The sequence below is a fragment of the Populus alba genome, chromosome 16, assembly GCF_005239225.2.
Source record: "Populus alba chromosome 16, ASM523922v2, whole genome shotgun sequence".
Classification (NCBI taxonomy): domain Eukaryota; kingdom Viridiplantae; phylum Streptophyta; class Magnoliopsida; order Malpighiales; family Salicaceae; genus Populus; species Populus alba.
In genome coordinates, this window is record NC_133299.1 from 15309209 (window position 1) to 15321997 (window position 12789).

Consider the following 12789-nt stretch of genomic DNA (forward strand, 5'->3'; position numbering starts at 1 on the left):
CTCGGAATAAAAGCGAAAAAACAATTAAGACCGAGAAAACATGTCCCATTGCTCTTTTTTAAAAAAATACCCTATCCGAGAAACAAATTTATTTTTCTCTATTTCCATCATTCTCCAACTAAACATATTTAAATTCTTTTTATATTCATTATTTTATAACTACAAACACCAATTCCAGCACCATTTGCTTGCCTCCTATCCCAACACTCGGGGCAAACATGAAACGACAGGAATGTTAAAGCTCCATGATATTTCTTGTGGAGGCAAAGGCAAGAAGGCAATTTGGTATCCTTGATCGGGTAACCTTTTCATTTGGGATGGAGGGGGAGTCTCCCATGAATATGGAAAAATGAACCTAACATGAAAATAAGGCCAAATAGCTTTTCATAAGCAAAAGCAACATAAGTTAGTACCATCTCATTGGCATTCATTCAGATGAAGATCAAGAGATATACAGCTAAGCGGAGGAATAGCTCCATTCTCAAACAAATTTTCTTCAAAAAGGGGGCACCCCCCTCCTCCCCAAGGCGAAACCTGAAAAATTTAGAATTGTGGTGAACCTAGCTGTTACCTCATGCACAAGTGAATGCATGTTAAGTGTAATCCTAAATTTCTATGAATGCTGAAGTATGTAAAGATGAATCTCCCTTTAAGGAACCGATGGAAGATACAATCATGTCCAGTATTCTAAACTCTACTCCGAAGGGGGCAGTTGGCCTCTTCAGAACAGGAGAGATCTGTTCAGGTCCCTCGTACTGTCACTCTTTTTTTCCCCACTCTTTCATTTCTTTTTAATCAAATGACCACTGTACATCTGAGGTGGGGAACAAACCACCAAAACTGCGTCTTGTGACGGAAGAATTCCCAAAACCTTCTCCTGAGCCTTCCCCGCCCCATTCATTCCTGCCAGTGGAAAAGAAATGAATAAAAATCAGACTAGCACTATCTGTTTCTACAAAGTAAACAAGCAACTGGACAAACTAGTATGAATCTGGAGAAATCAGAGGGAGTGGGAGAGGGGAGAATGAAGAGGAAGAGGACAATCAAAATTAGAGGATTAATTCATTATATCCATTATATATATATATATATATATAAAAAAAATAAAATCAGGGGGTTCATCAGTTAGCTGAGTACAAATTATATGATATAAGAGACTGAAAGTTGCAGCAACAAACTTGCATTATAAAAGTTTTTCTTGGTCCTAAGCCACCACCAACAAACTGAAGGGCAGGGATCAGAGTTCAGCTCAAGAAAAGAGAGGTGTGGCAGCTACAGACATCATATATAAACATGCAAATTGTGATTAAAGACACAACAGAGAATGGTGAAGCCAGCAAAGGTAAAAGAACCACCACTTGCGCATTGATAATTATTAAATTGAGAAAAACTTGGGCATCCAAATAATAGCTGGCAAAGCATTGAGTCACATCATTCATTTATTGTCCAAAATAAAGGAATTATTTCCAAGCATCAATCTAACACAATGTTCTATTCATCTCAGTTATTGTACTTTTAATCGATATTAGATTGATATCCAGATGTTTCAACCATGACAAAAGTCAGACTAATGGTTTGTCATTTCAGACTCATATACACATTCCAGTTCCAGATTAGAGATCTGATAAAAGAATTCAGATGATGATGCACTCACTTGGAACAACTATGCCCTGGCGACGGCCCAAAAGCATTGTTGGTTGCAGCTGCAGTAGGACTCTGATAGATCATTTCATTCTGAGTACTTTCCTCCGGAGATTTCAGAGAAAAATGGCTATTGCTGCCTGATAGTGGTGGAAAAAAGGTATTCTGTAACCATGGTTCATTTTCAATTGAACCAATGACTGGACTGAATACCCCACTCTGGCCATTGCCTAGAAAAGTCTTCCGAGGAGAATAATTACCAGGTAGGATTTGGTCATCTTTTGTAAAGAGTGATGCCATAGTTTTCTGAGATGGAGGCAGTATAATATCTTCCTTGGTTGATCTGTTCTGTTCCGGGGGTAAAAGCCAGCTTCCAGGGCCACCTACTAAACCTAAACCATCCTGACCAAGAGGAGAGCTGTTCCACATTTGCCATGTTCCCTTCTCATTCACATGCATATCATTCATAGGTAGAGTGTTAAAATCTTGGGATAGAGTAGTAGTTGGGAACCAATTAGAACCATTATTCTTTTCATCAGCAGTTCGTAGTCGTGACAGCGGGGATTCGATTGGAGATGGCTTGGTCACTTCAGGAGATGCAGACATGTTCTTCATAGCATAAAGTCTTTCCAATCCCGGTCCCATGTCTGGTGCAAAACCGTTTCCGAGGTCTAACTGAAAATTATCAAGCGACTCTGAAACAGGTCCCAGCAATGATATTGGATCGGGAATATAACATGGATCTTCAAAAAGCTCTGGTTCTTCGGGTATAAAATCACAAGGCCCTTCCATAGCATGGGGAAAATTAGGTTCAATAGGAGGTGAGAAACCTAAAGAAGTGCTACTGGATACATTTGGAAATGCAGAGACAGGAAAAGGTGACGGCAGCCCAAAATTGATTGGATTATCAAAGCATTGTATTGGTGATGATTGTGCAGGAAACTGTTGTGCTTGACATTCTGCTTGTTTGGAAATTGGTCTACAGATGACATTTGAATTTGAGGATGGATGAACAGGTGATGAGAGTGTAAATAATTGCTGCCATGTTTTCTTAGGAGCCGTCCTTGGTTGTGTTTCAGAGAGCACCTGTTGTGAATAGCAACATCTTAACAATGTTTTTCTTATAAATGCATAGTTGATCCACAAACATTCAAAATAAACCATCAACCTCAACTACAGACCCTAGCATGCTTCTCAATCAAAGTTTCCATGAAGCAGAGGCAAATAACAGGTGATAGGAAACAAATCTCATTGCAAAGCAAACACAGGCATTTAAAATTTCTAGATCAAACATGAGCACAAACAACTAAACTAACAATGATAAACTCAATATAGGATGATAGGAAACAACAATTTCTGCACAACTTGCTGATCCTGCCTGCTTGTAAACATAAATAAAAAAGAAATTAATAGGAGAAAGTTTCATCAGGCACCCTAGCATGCTCGTCAAACAAAGTTTATATGCAGCATGGGAAACTAAGCATTAACAGAAATTTTTTAACAGAGCTAAAACAAGCATTTTAAAACCTAGCTCAAATTTGTGCACAAATTTATAATGACAGACAATCAAGCTGGCTAACCATTATGTTCATTCAGAGTAGCAAAATTAAGGGATAGACAATCAAAATTTTTAATGAATAGACAACAAGAGCAAGCCTGCTATGATAAAATGAATGTCAGACAAATAAAAACAACAAATTCTGCATAGCTTAATTTTTCCAACCTGTCAACATGCTATAAGAAATTAAGAGAGAACATGCAACAAGACAACTTACAGGGTGATAAATGTTCTTGTCATCTCCATTCAGACTTGCTTTCCCAGAAAAACGATCAAGTGGATGTATATCTCTCCTATAAGCAGAAGCATGAACAGGATCTATAGAACTGTTGGGCTTATTTTCTTTAGTAACAGAAGCAGGAGTATAAGCAGTCTTTCCAAAGAAACCACCTCCACTAAAAGCTCTAGAAGAAGACAAAAACGTACCCTTCATTCGATCAAAATACCTAGATCCAGCATTGCCCCGATTAAAATTGCTTCCAGGTGTATTCTTTATACCATGTCCTGATTCAATGTTCTGACCTTTCACACTTTCCATCCCAGATTTATGATGTTCACGGCGCTCAGATTCACTCTTCTTTTCAACATCCCGCCTTCGATCACTTTCCTTACCTGCTCTCTTTTCCAACTCTTCAGCATCAGAGTTGCTCTTACTAGACCCCTTGTCTTTCTCTTTCCTTCTTTCCTGACGTTTCTTTTCTGCTTCCTTCCTACTATTTTTCTCCCTGGACAGTGGTGACGTTTGACTTCGATCTCTTTCAGCCTCCATAATCTCATCCCTCAGCCTCCTACGTTCCTCCACCAATCTCGCAACCTCCTCCCTTTGCTTTTTCTCTTCCTCCTCTAAGAGCTCCTTCTCTAACCTAGCCTGTCTCTTCTCTTCAGCTTTCCTGCGTGCTTTATCTCCTCTACTCTCATGATAATTTTCCCCATTCTCATGCCTCTTAGCCAACATTGCCCTATGCCCTGCATCAGAAGAACCATCCTCAGAGGAACTAATCCTAAAAACCTTCCTCCAGAGCCACCTAATGCTCAAGAAAAAAGACGTCAACAGCTTGCAAGAAAAAATCACAACCCTGGAATACGACTTCTCAGCCAAACAATTCTCATCTCCTCCAAAAATACCACTCCCATTCTTCCTCAAATAATTAGACTGCCCAGCAATAGACCCACAGGCCCAACCACCATTATCTAACCACTCCTGACTACACGTCCATCCATTATCACTCCATGCCTTTCCATTCAATATCTTCCCACTTTTCCCCACCAAATCCTTAATAATCCCTGGATTTGAAATCCCAATCCCCGGCAGTACAGGCAAATCCAAAACAGGCCTTTTTGAAATATGCCCACAATACGAACACATAAACTTCCCCCCACCAGGATTCTGATCCTTATATGGTGTCAAACAATTCCTACACTTCCTTGTCGCTGTCTTCCTAAGCTTCTGCAACTCAATTGCTTCAGACCTCTTCCTCTCCCTCAACCATGCATTTCTACGCACCCTCCAGGCTGACAGCTGTGGCATCAGCACCTCGTACCAAAACAAAGTAACCAATAGCACAGATACACACGCCAATCTTGGCGACGTTATCTCAAATCGAAATGCCGGAGGTAATAGCTGCGACAGTGCCCATAATCCTATCAAAGGAATAACTAACCAAGGTAGCATCGTTGCAACCCGGCGCGACCACTTTTGAATCACACACAGTATACACATTATCCTCCTATTTTCCCCGTCTTTGCAAATTGATCCAACCAAAAATTCAAACAAACCCTAGAAAACAAAACCCCCAATTCAAAATCTACCAACGCTCAATTTCGAAACCCTAACCCTAATTTTCTCTGATTCTCCGATACTTCAAGAACCCTAAAAAACAATTCATAAAATCCCAAATAAATTTAAAATGAAAAAAAAAACCTCATCCAAGATTAATTGGTTGATTAACAAAGATTTTAAGAAAGAAAAAACGATTAGATTAGGTGATCAGGGTTTGATAAAACGGCGACGTATGGAGCTGGAAGCAATGGGCGAGAGATTCGGAGACTTACAGATTGCGAGAGCATGGCGATTGATGGAAATGAGAGGCGGCAAATGAAAATTGGATTTTGTAATCTGGCCAGGCGGCGGGTTCGGATTTTGGCAGTCGGGTCGTCGTTGTGGTTTCTGTGTTTGTTTTTCTGTTTAACAGGGAAGAAAACTTGAGAGGGAAGAGAAAGGGAAGAAAAAGAAATGATATAAAAAATAACTTAGTTCTTTTTTTATTATTATAAATGAGATAAAGAGAGATTTTGTAGAGAGAGAGAAAAGAAAATTAATTTAAGGGAATTTATGGAAAACAAATGATATAAGCAATCTTTTTAGGTAAAGTTATATTTTAGTCCCTATAGATTCTCATTTGTTCCACTTAAGGTCTATAGTTTAAAAATTTATCATTTAAATCTCACAATTTTCACTATACTTTAATTTTATCCTTCATTGCCATATACAGCTAAAATGACCATAGTAATAAAACTCAGGCCTACCCATATCCTTGTCAAGAATCGCGAGCTAACAAGTTTGCTATAATCAATTAAAATAATATTATTTTATTTTTTTAAGTTAAAACAATATTGTTTTAAAAAATAATAATTAAAAGGTGACTTGGATTTTAATTGGGTTGTGAGTTGACTTATTATTTGGATCAAGTTATATTAAATCAAATTTTTTTTTTTTTTGAAAACCTGACCTGTACTAGGTCTTAGATCAACCAACCAAATTGGGTGTAATAGTAGTAAAAATAACCAGTAAACATGTTAAATATTTTCTTCTTATTTTAATAATATTTTGTGGAATAATATAAAATTATGAGTCTTTGAAGAGAAATGTAGAGAGGATGGAGAAAAAAATGGAAAAATAAGGGATTATCCATTTTGTTATGTGCTTAACAAAAAAGGACCATATTAAAACTTTTGAGAAGATGTAGGATTGATGATAAAAAAGAATTTGAATGTAAGGGCTGAAGTGAAGCTTACTTTAACAAGTGTTAAAACATAGTTTCGTTTATTCTTCCATAACATTGAACCGTCTCTTTAATCAAGATCAAGGATGGATTAAGGATTGAGTGTTTGCTAACTTAAATTTTGACTAGGTATCATGCGTGCGTAAAATATGTATTTCATCAATGGTCAAGAAAGACTTAGACCAATCAAAATCAATACTCTTAGGTCAAATTCAAAGGCATTGAATAATTCAGCTCATTTTGTGTAATTATTATAATTACTCTTTGATCCTTTAAATAGTGCATGGTCGTGTTTATTTTTATATTTTAAAAGTATTTATAAAAAGTTTAAATTTTTTTTTATTTTTTTTAAATTAATATTTTTTTAGCATATTTAGATTATTTTAATGTGTTGATATTAAAAATAATTTTTAAAAAATAATAATAAAATATTATTTTATTATATTTATGAATGAAAAGTATTTTGAAAAGTAACTGTAATTACTTCTAAACAGAAAAAATTAAGCCAGTTAATTAAGGATTTAATTGAGGGAGGCCATGGGAGATAATTATATTTTTATTATAGATATTAATTATACCAAGATTTTATGATAGAGATTGTGGTGTGAAGCTGATTAATGACTTTCATTACTAATTATTCAAAGTTGATTAGGCACGTAAAATAAATCTAGATGTATTAATGTTTACTTTATTAGGTCAGGATTCGAATTTATTAATTTTGTGATTTTTTTCATTGAAATTAAGTGTCTTATCCTCTAATAAAATATATTTTTTTCCAAATCTTGATCATGATGATGGATGTTCAGCACTTTAGTTCGATAAAAGCAGCTTCTTTATCCTTTTATTTTTCAAACTTTTATTATTTTATTTCAAAGAAAAGCAATTGTAAATACTAAAAAAAAATATTTGGAAAAGATTTTAAAATGGCAACCTTAACTTTTGAGAGTGGAATATTTTTTTTATAAAATTATATTAAAAGTATATTAGCTTATACTTCGAAAAATATGGAAAGCAATAACATTAAAAATGCTTATTTTATTTATAAAAAAAATTAAAATTAAAAAAAAAAAAACACATGGTGTAGTTTAACGAATATACACATCCATAATCTTAGATATTTTAAAGTAAAAAAAAATTATCTATGTTCTTTTTGTGATATTTACGTGTTACTCAAATAGAGAATTCATTTAGCTAATTAAAGAAGATTAGCTTAATTTTCATCTTTAATGGTAATTTTAATTCAAACAGCATAACAACATATTGCTAAAAAATCAAATAATTTTACTCACAACATCGTATAACATTTTATTATCAAGTGTTATTGTTTTTGTATTTTAAAAAAAATTTTAAACTTTTTTATTTTTTTTATTTCAAATTAATATATTTTTGATGTTTTTAGATTATTTTTATGTGTTTATATTAAAAATAATTTTTTTAAAAAAATATTATTTTAATACATTTGTGAATGAAAAACAGGTTTATAGATGATATTAGCAATTCTTAAAAAAAAAAAAATTATATTATATATGTTTTGTAATTAATTCTATACTTAATAGAAATACGAGAGGTTTTCAACAATAAACTCGAGAAAGATTAAAAGCACAAAATAATTTTAAGAACATTTAATTTGGATTTGATGGCATGGATACCTCTTCATCTGATCACTTATAAATCGAATTTAATAACAAATTAAATTTTATTACCTAATATAGTTAAGATGTGACTTTCTGTTCACGTGAATGATGAATCTTAGCAATCAAGTACTATTCATAGACAAATTTAGCAATTTTGTGTACAAATAAAATGGGTAGCGTGTTGAGGAAAGGAAAGCTGCTCCCCATACCACTGAGCCACATACCTGTTGGTCCTCCCTGTGCGGTATGCCTGTCATCTCCGCGATGCCTTACCTGCTCACTGGGCTTGCAGGATGTTCAGTGGGCCGTGGGATTAGTCGTGATGCACGCAAGCTGGCCCGGACACTCACGTCAATAATAAAAAAAAAATAGGTAGCGTGTTGAGGTTTTTTGATAAGTTATGGATGCGAAGATTAGAGTTTTAGCTTTGACATGGTGAAGATAGGAGTTCTTTGTGTATGTGTGTGTGTTGTGGTGATCACTATTGTTGTAAAATACAACTCAGAGAAAAGTCGAGGTTACAAATTGAAAGAGTCAAACTGGATTGTCTTTATTTTTTTAAAAAAAGTATCAAAACAAAAACGATATTGTATTGAATATTTTTCTTTTTAAAAAAAATTCAATAGAATTGAGGATTGAAGTTTGTTTTAGCCAACTATGAATTGATCGAATAAGTCAATCAACTCGAGTTTTTTATTAGGTTATATAAATGTTTTATTTTTTTTATATTTTTTCTTTAACGGGGGCCAATCCAAACCTCATGTCAACTTGTCAGAGTGGGGTAAGAAAAAAAAAACTAATTATATCTAGAACACAAAAAAAAAAAAAATAGATGGAAAAATCAAATTGAAAAAACAAAAAAAAACTCAATTTAGTTTGGTTTTAGTTTAAGATTTATAAAATCAATTGAACCGAACCGGACCAAAAATTTAATAATGAATATAAAAATGCTGCTTACAACATAGTTTCACAAATTTGAATATAAAAATGTCCATTTATAAAAAAATCTTCTAGTTCATAATAGTGGCATACCTTTTCTACCCCTCTCAAATCCTTTTAGGCCCCGTTTGTTTGCTGGAAAGTAGTTTCCTTTTGAAAAATGAATTCCGGGGAAAGTGAATTTCGAGAAAGTATTTTTCGATGTTTGGTAATGTAATGAAAAATAAGTTGGAAAACATTTTCCAGTGTTTGGTTATGTAATGGAAAATGAGCTGGAAAATAACTTATTAATATTTTATTTTTCTCAAGTTTATTAAAATAATGAGGAACAAATCTTACAAATTAAAAAGTTGAATGAGAATGAAATTGAAAAAAAAATAATTTCATCAATTATCTCAAATAAAATAAATAATAATCAAAATAATAGAGATCAAATCTAAAAAATTAAAAAAAAATTAAAAATGAAGAAATTAAAATAATCATAATCAACATTTCATAAATTATTTCAAATAAAATAAGTAACAATTAAAAGAATAAGGATCAAATTTGATAGATAAAAAATTTCAATAAAAAAAATGATAAGGAAAAAGCAAATAACAATTATAAAAATAAGAACCAAAGTTAATATAAAAATAAAATTTTAAAAGATGAAATTGAAAAATAAATTTTCAAAACAAAATATATATAGTAATCAAAAGTTTGAGGATCAAATTTGATATAATCAGCAAATAATGACATTTCTAAATTTTTCACAACTTCTGGAAAGTGTTTTCCCCCAAATTTTTCAGGAAAACACTTTCCTGAAAACAAGCCAAATTTTCCTTTTACTAGAAAATGTTTTTCATTGACCAACTTTCCTAATGGCAAACAAACACAAGAAAGTTTAGAAAGTGATTTTCCAGAAACCACTTTCCGGAAAACAAACATAACTAAAGGGAAAACACTTTCTTGAAAACCAAACCAAATTTTTCTTTGACTGAAATTGACTGGAAAGTGTTTTCCGTTGACCGAAAAGTGTTTTTCATTGACCAACTTTCCTAATGACAAACAAACACAAAAAAATTTGGAAAATGGTTTTTCAAAAACTACTTTTCAAAAAACAAACATGGCCTAAGATTTATATCCTTTGTTTTAACATGAAGTTCATGTTGTCTATAATGTATAAAAGAGAACATGTAAGTGTTTGGATAAATTTTGCTTGTAACAGAATTTTGTGATTATATATATATATATATATATATGTTGTTTGGAGTTCATATCTTCTTCTATTTTATTTTTTTTGCAACTACATTTATGTATATTGTTGAGTATTTATAATTATTTGTCTATTTTATTAATTTATTTTGACTTTGCTCTATATTCTATAAAAATCAACTGAATTGGAAAAATAAAAATCCAAAAAAATCCCAAAAATAACATGCTAAAAAACCGAAAGTTTTCAACTATTCATGCTATCTTTCAAAATATCATAAAAATAGTTTCTCTTACATAATTAATTTTTTATTGGAAAAAAAATCCAATTATATTATAAATAAATTAGTTCTTATGATTTATATATATTTTTTTTCTCAACTAAAACAATTATCTCCGTGGTGAAAATCTTGTATCTATGAAATTTCAAGTGTAAAACTGTAAAGTATGTTTTCCATGTTTATAAAGTATGAGGGTCATACATCTTTAAGATCCAGGATTTAGAATATGTCTAATTCTTCGAATATATAAAAAAAAACTTATCTATTTTCATCTTTTCTTAATTACATAGTTTAGGGTTCATTGAACTATAAAGCATTTTTTTCATTATGTTTTTTTTTTTTTGTTCATTTCTTACGCCCTTATGTATATATAAATAGATAGATGAATAATTTTCTATTACTTTGCTCTTTCTTTCGTCAAAACATGATGACGGTTTTGATGAAATATAAAATTGAGTCAGTATAGGTAAATTCAATGTTGACAGTGAAGAAAAGTATAGCTAAATTCATTGTTGACGAAATATAAAATTGAGTCAGTATCTTCTTTCTTTTTTAATTATTATTATCACTATTAAGGACCAGTATTTTAGTTTGCATAAGATACGCATTTATTTAAATTTTTTTCAAACATAAAAAAAATATATATTAAGATGACGTGAGTGTTTTTAAAGAGCAAGAAAAATATAATATTTAGATGATTGACTTACAGGTTTAATAAACCTCATTAATTTGATAATATATAAAAAAACAATAATTAACTGTTAAAAATAAATTATTAATATCATACCTAAAATGAAAAAAGAAAAAAATCCGTTAGAGACCTATCATTGCTCTACTCTAGACATTACTCCACCACCCGAAAAAGCTTATCAAGATAGTTAAAATATCATTGTTAAAGGCTCCATGATGACACTAAAAGATATCGTATATATTGTCAGAGCAACGACTTATAAAGTAAATTAATCAAAATATCATGAGATGAGCATCTTATACTTATATTTAATTAATTAAATTAACTTAATTCAAAAATTAAATTTTCTATAAAAAAACTAAATTTAACATAGAACGACAAATAAAACAACTTGGGATAACCTGAATCATTATCAAAATAAGTGAAAAATCATATAAAAAAAATAAAAAGAAATAATGGAGCTCATCTCCAATTAAATAAATGTTGAGGGATGAAACCAAAAAACATGAATTTAAAAAAAAAATAAGAAAACTCGGGTGAATTTTCTAAATTTGAGTTCATCTTCTAAATTTGCAACATGTGAAATCTTAGACTTGAACTCAATTAAAAAGTTCAATTTCTAATAAATTCAATGTCAAAGTATTAAATAAAAAAAATCAATTTGAAAAAAATTACTAAGACAAAAAACATAGCAATTAAAAGAATGAGAATCAAATTGGCAGGAAAACAAATTTAAGGAAGATGAAATCACAAAAAAATAAACATTTAAAAATCATTTCAAACAAAATGAACATTAATTAAAAGAATGATGATCAAATCTGAAAGATAAAAAAAAATTAAAGGGGAATTAAATTAAAAAAAATCTAATTTCATAAATCATCTCAAATAAAAATATATAAAAAAACATGGACTAAATATAAAGGAAAAATAAATTGAAGGACTGCTTTTAATTTTTGAAGGGTCAACATTGAAATTAAGGAGGAGAAAAAAAAAAAAAAAAAGATTGCATGTGCCAACCCGAAGAATCATTTGACATACGCGCCGTATCAGAATGGAGGGGAAGCTGAGAATGTTTGAAAGCCACCCTAAACACCACCATTTGGATATCATGTGACATCCCACGCGCTGTCCAAAAGTACATAGATAAACCACATGCTAGAGTGTGTGTGGCATTTACTAGTGAATTTATTTTTTTGTTAATATTATCTATATTAATTAAATTACCAAAAAATCCTTCAACCAACCTGGTTATTATAGAAAAATCATGATGAAAAAACACAAAAACCCTATGCATAAGTTCTAAATTTTTTGTCATCAAGGTCAAATGAGTCATTTCATTGTTTGTTTTTTAATTATGATAAAGCCCTATAACAAGATTTAACTTTTTTTATTATTAAATAATTTTATTGTGCTAAAAATACGAAGAAATCTTCCTGCCGCTGTCCAATTCAAAAATGAATTTTGATCAAAAGGAAAATACCATTCTACTCTATAGAAGGATTAATGATTTTTCTAAGTATACAACGAAAAATTAAACCCTTATAGCTTGTTTTTTAACTCGATTATAACGATACTAAATTGATGGACTGAAATTCAAAATTAACTTGAAAAATCAGGAGTGAAAGAAACAAGGTCAAACTAAGAAATTATCTAAGAAAGAAAGGGTCAAACTATGCCTGCTCTATAGAGGAAAAAAAAAAAAAAAAACAGATCAAATTATGAGCAGTGCTCGTTCTCGAATATTATAAAGCCCAACTTGGTATGGTTATACAAGATTTATCATCAATTTTCATGGGCTTAATAAGGCCATTGTTTTCTATTTGCCATTTCAAGTCCAAGGTCCTCAACTTGA

The 12789-nt window shown here is 31.3% G+C and overlaps 1 protein-coding gene across 1 annotated transcript; it reads right to left on the reverse strand.

The window, feature by feature from the left end:
- Positions 1 to 361: 361 nt before the first annotated feature.
- LOC118035623 (uncharacterized) lies at positions 362 to 5495 on the reverse strand. The gene is made up of 4 exons (XM_035041230.2): positions 5252 to 5495; positions 3417 to 5069; positions 1655 to 2727; positions 362 to 903 (listed from the first exon to the last, which is right to left on the reverse strand). Exons 2-4 carry the CDS (start codon positions 4917 to 4919, stop codon positions 792 to 794), a joined length of 2688 nt encoding a protein of 895 aa, XP_034897121.1. The 5' UTR covers positions 4920 to 5069; positions 5252 to 5495; the 3' UTR covers positions 362 to 791.
- Between the last annotated feature and the right edge of the window lie 7294 nt (positions 5496 to 12789).

What these genes read in the sequence shown, in the direction of transcription:
- LOC118035623 (XM_035041230.2), bottom strand. Translation starts at nt 4,919, where the DNA reads ATGTGTATACTGTGTGTGATTCAAAAGTGGTCGCGCCGGGTTGCAACG. An exon ending in ACAAGAACATTTATCACCCT is followed by an intron (nt 2,728 to 3,416) that starts GTAAGTTGTCTT and finishes TATTCACAACAG; the next exon opens with GTGCTCTCTGAAACACAACC. An exon ending in CCAGGGCATAGTTGTTCCAA is followed by an intron (nt 904 to 1,654) that starts GTGAGTGCATCA and finishes TTCCACTGGCAG; the next exon opens with GAATGAATGGGGCGGGGAAG.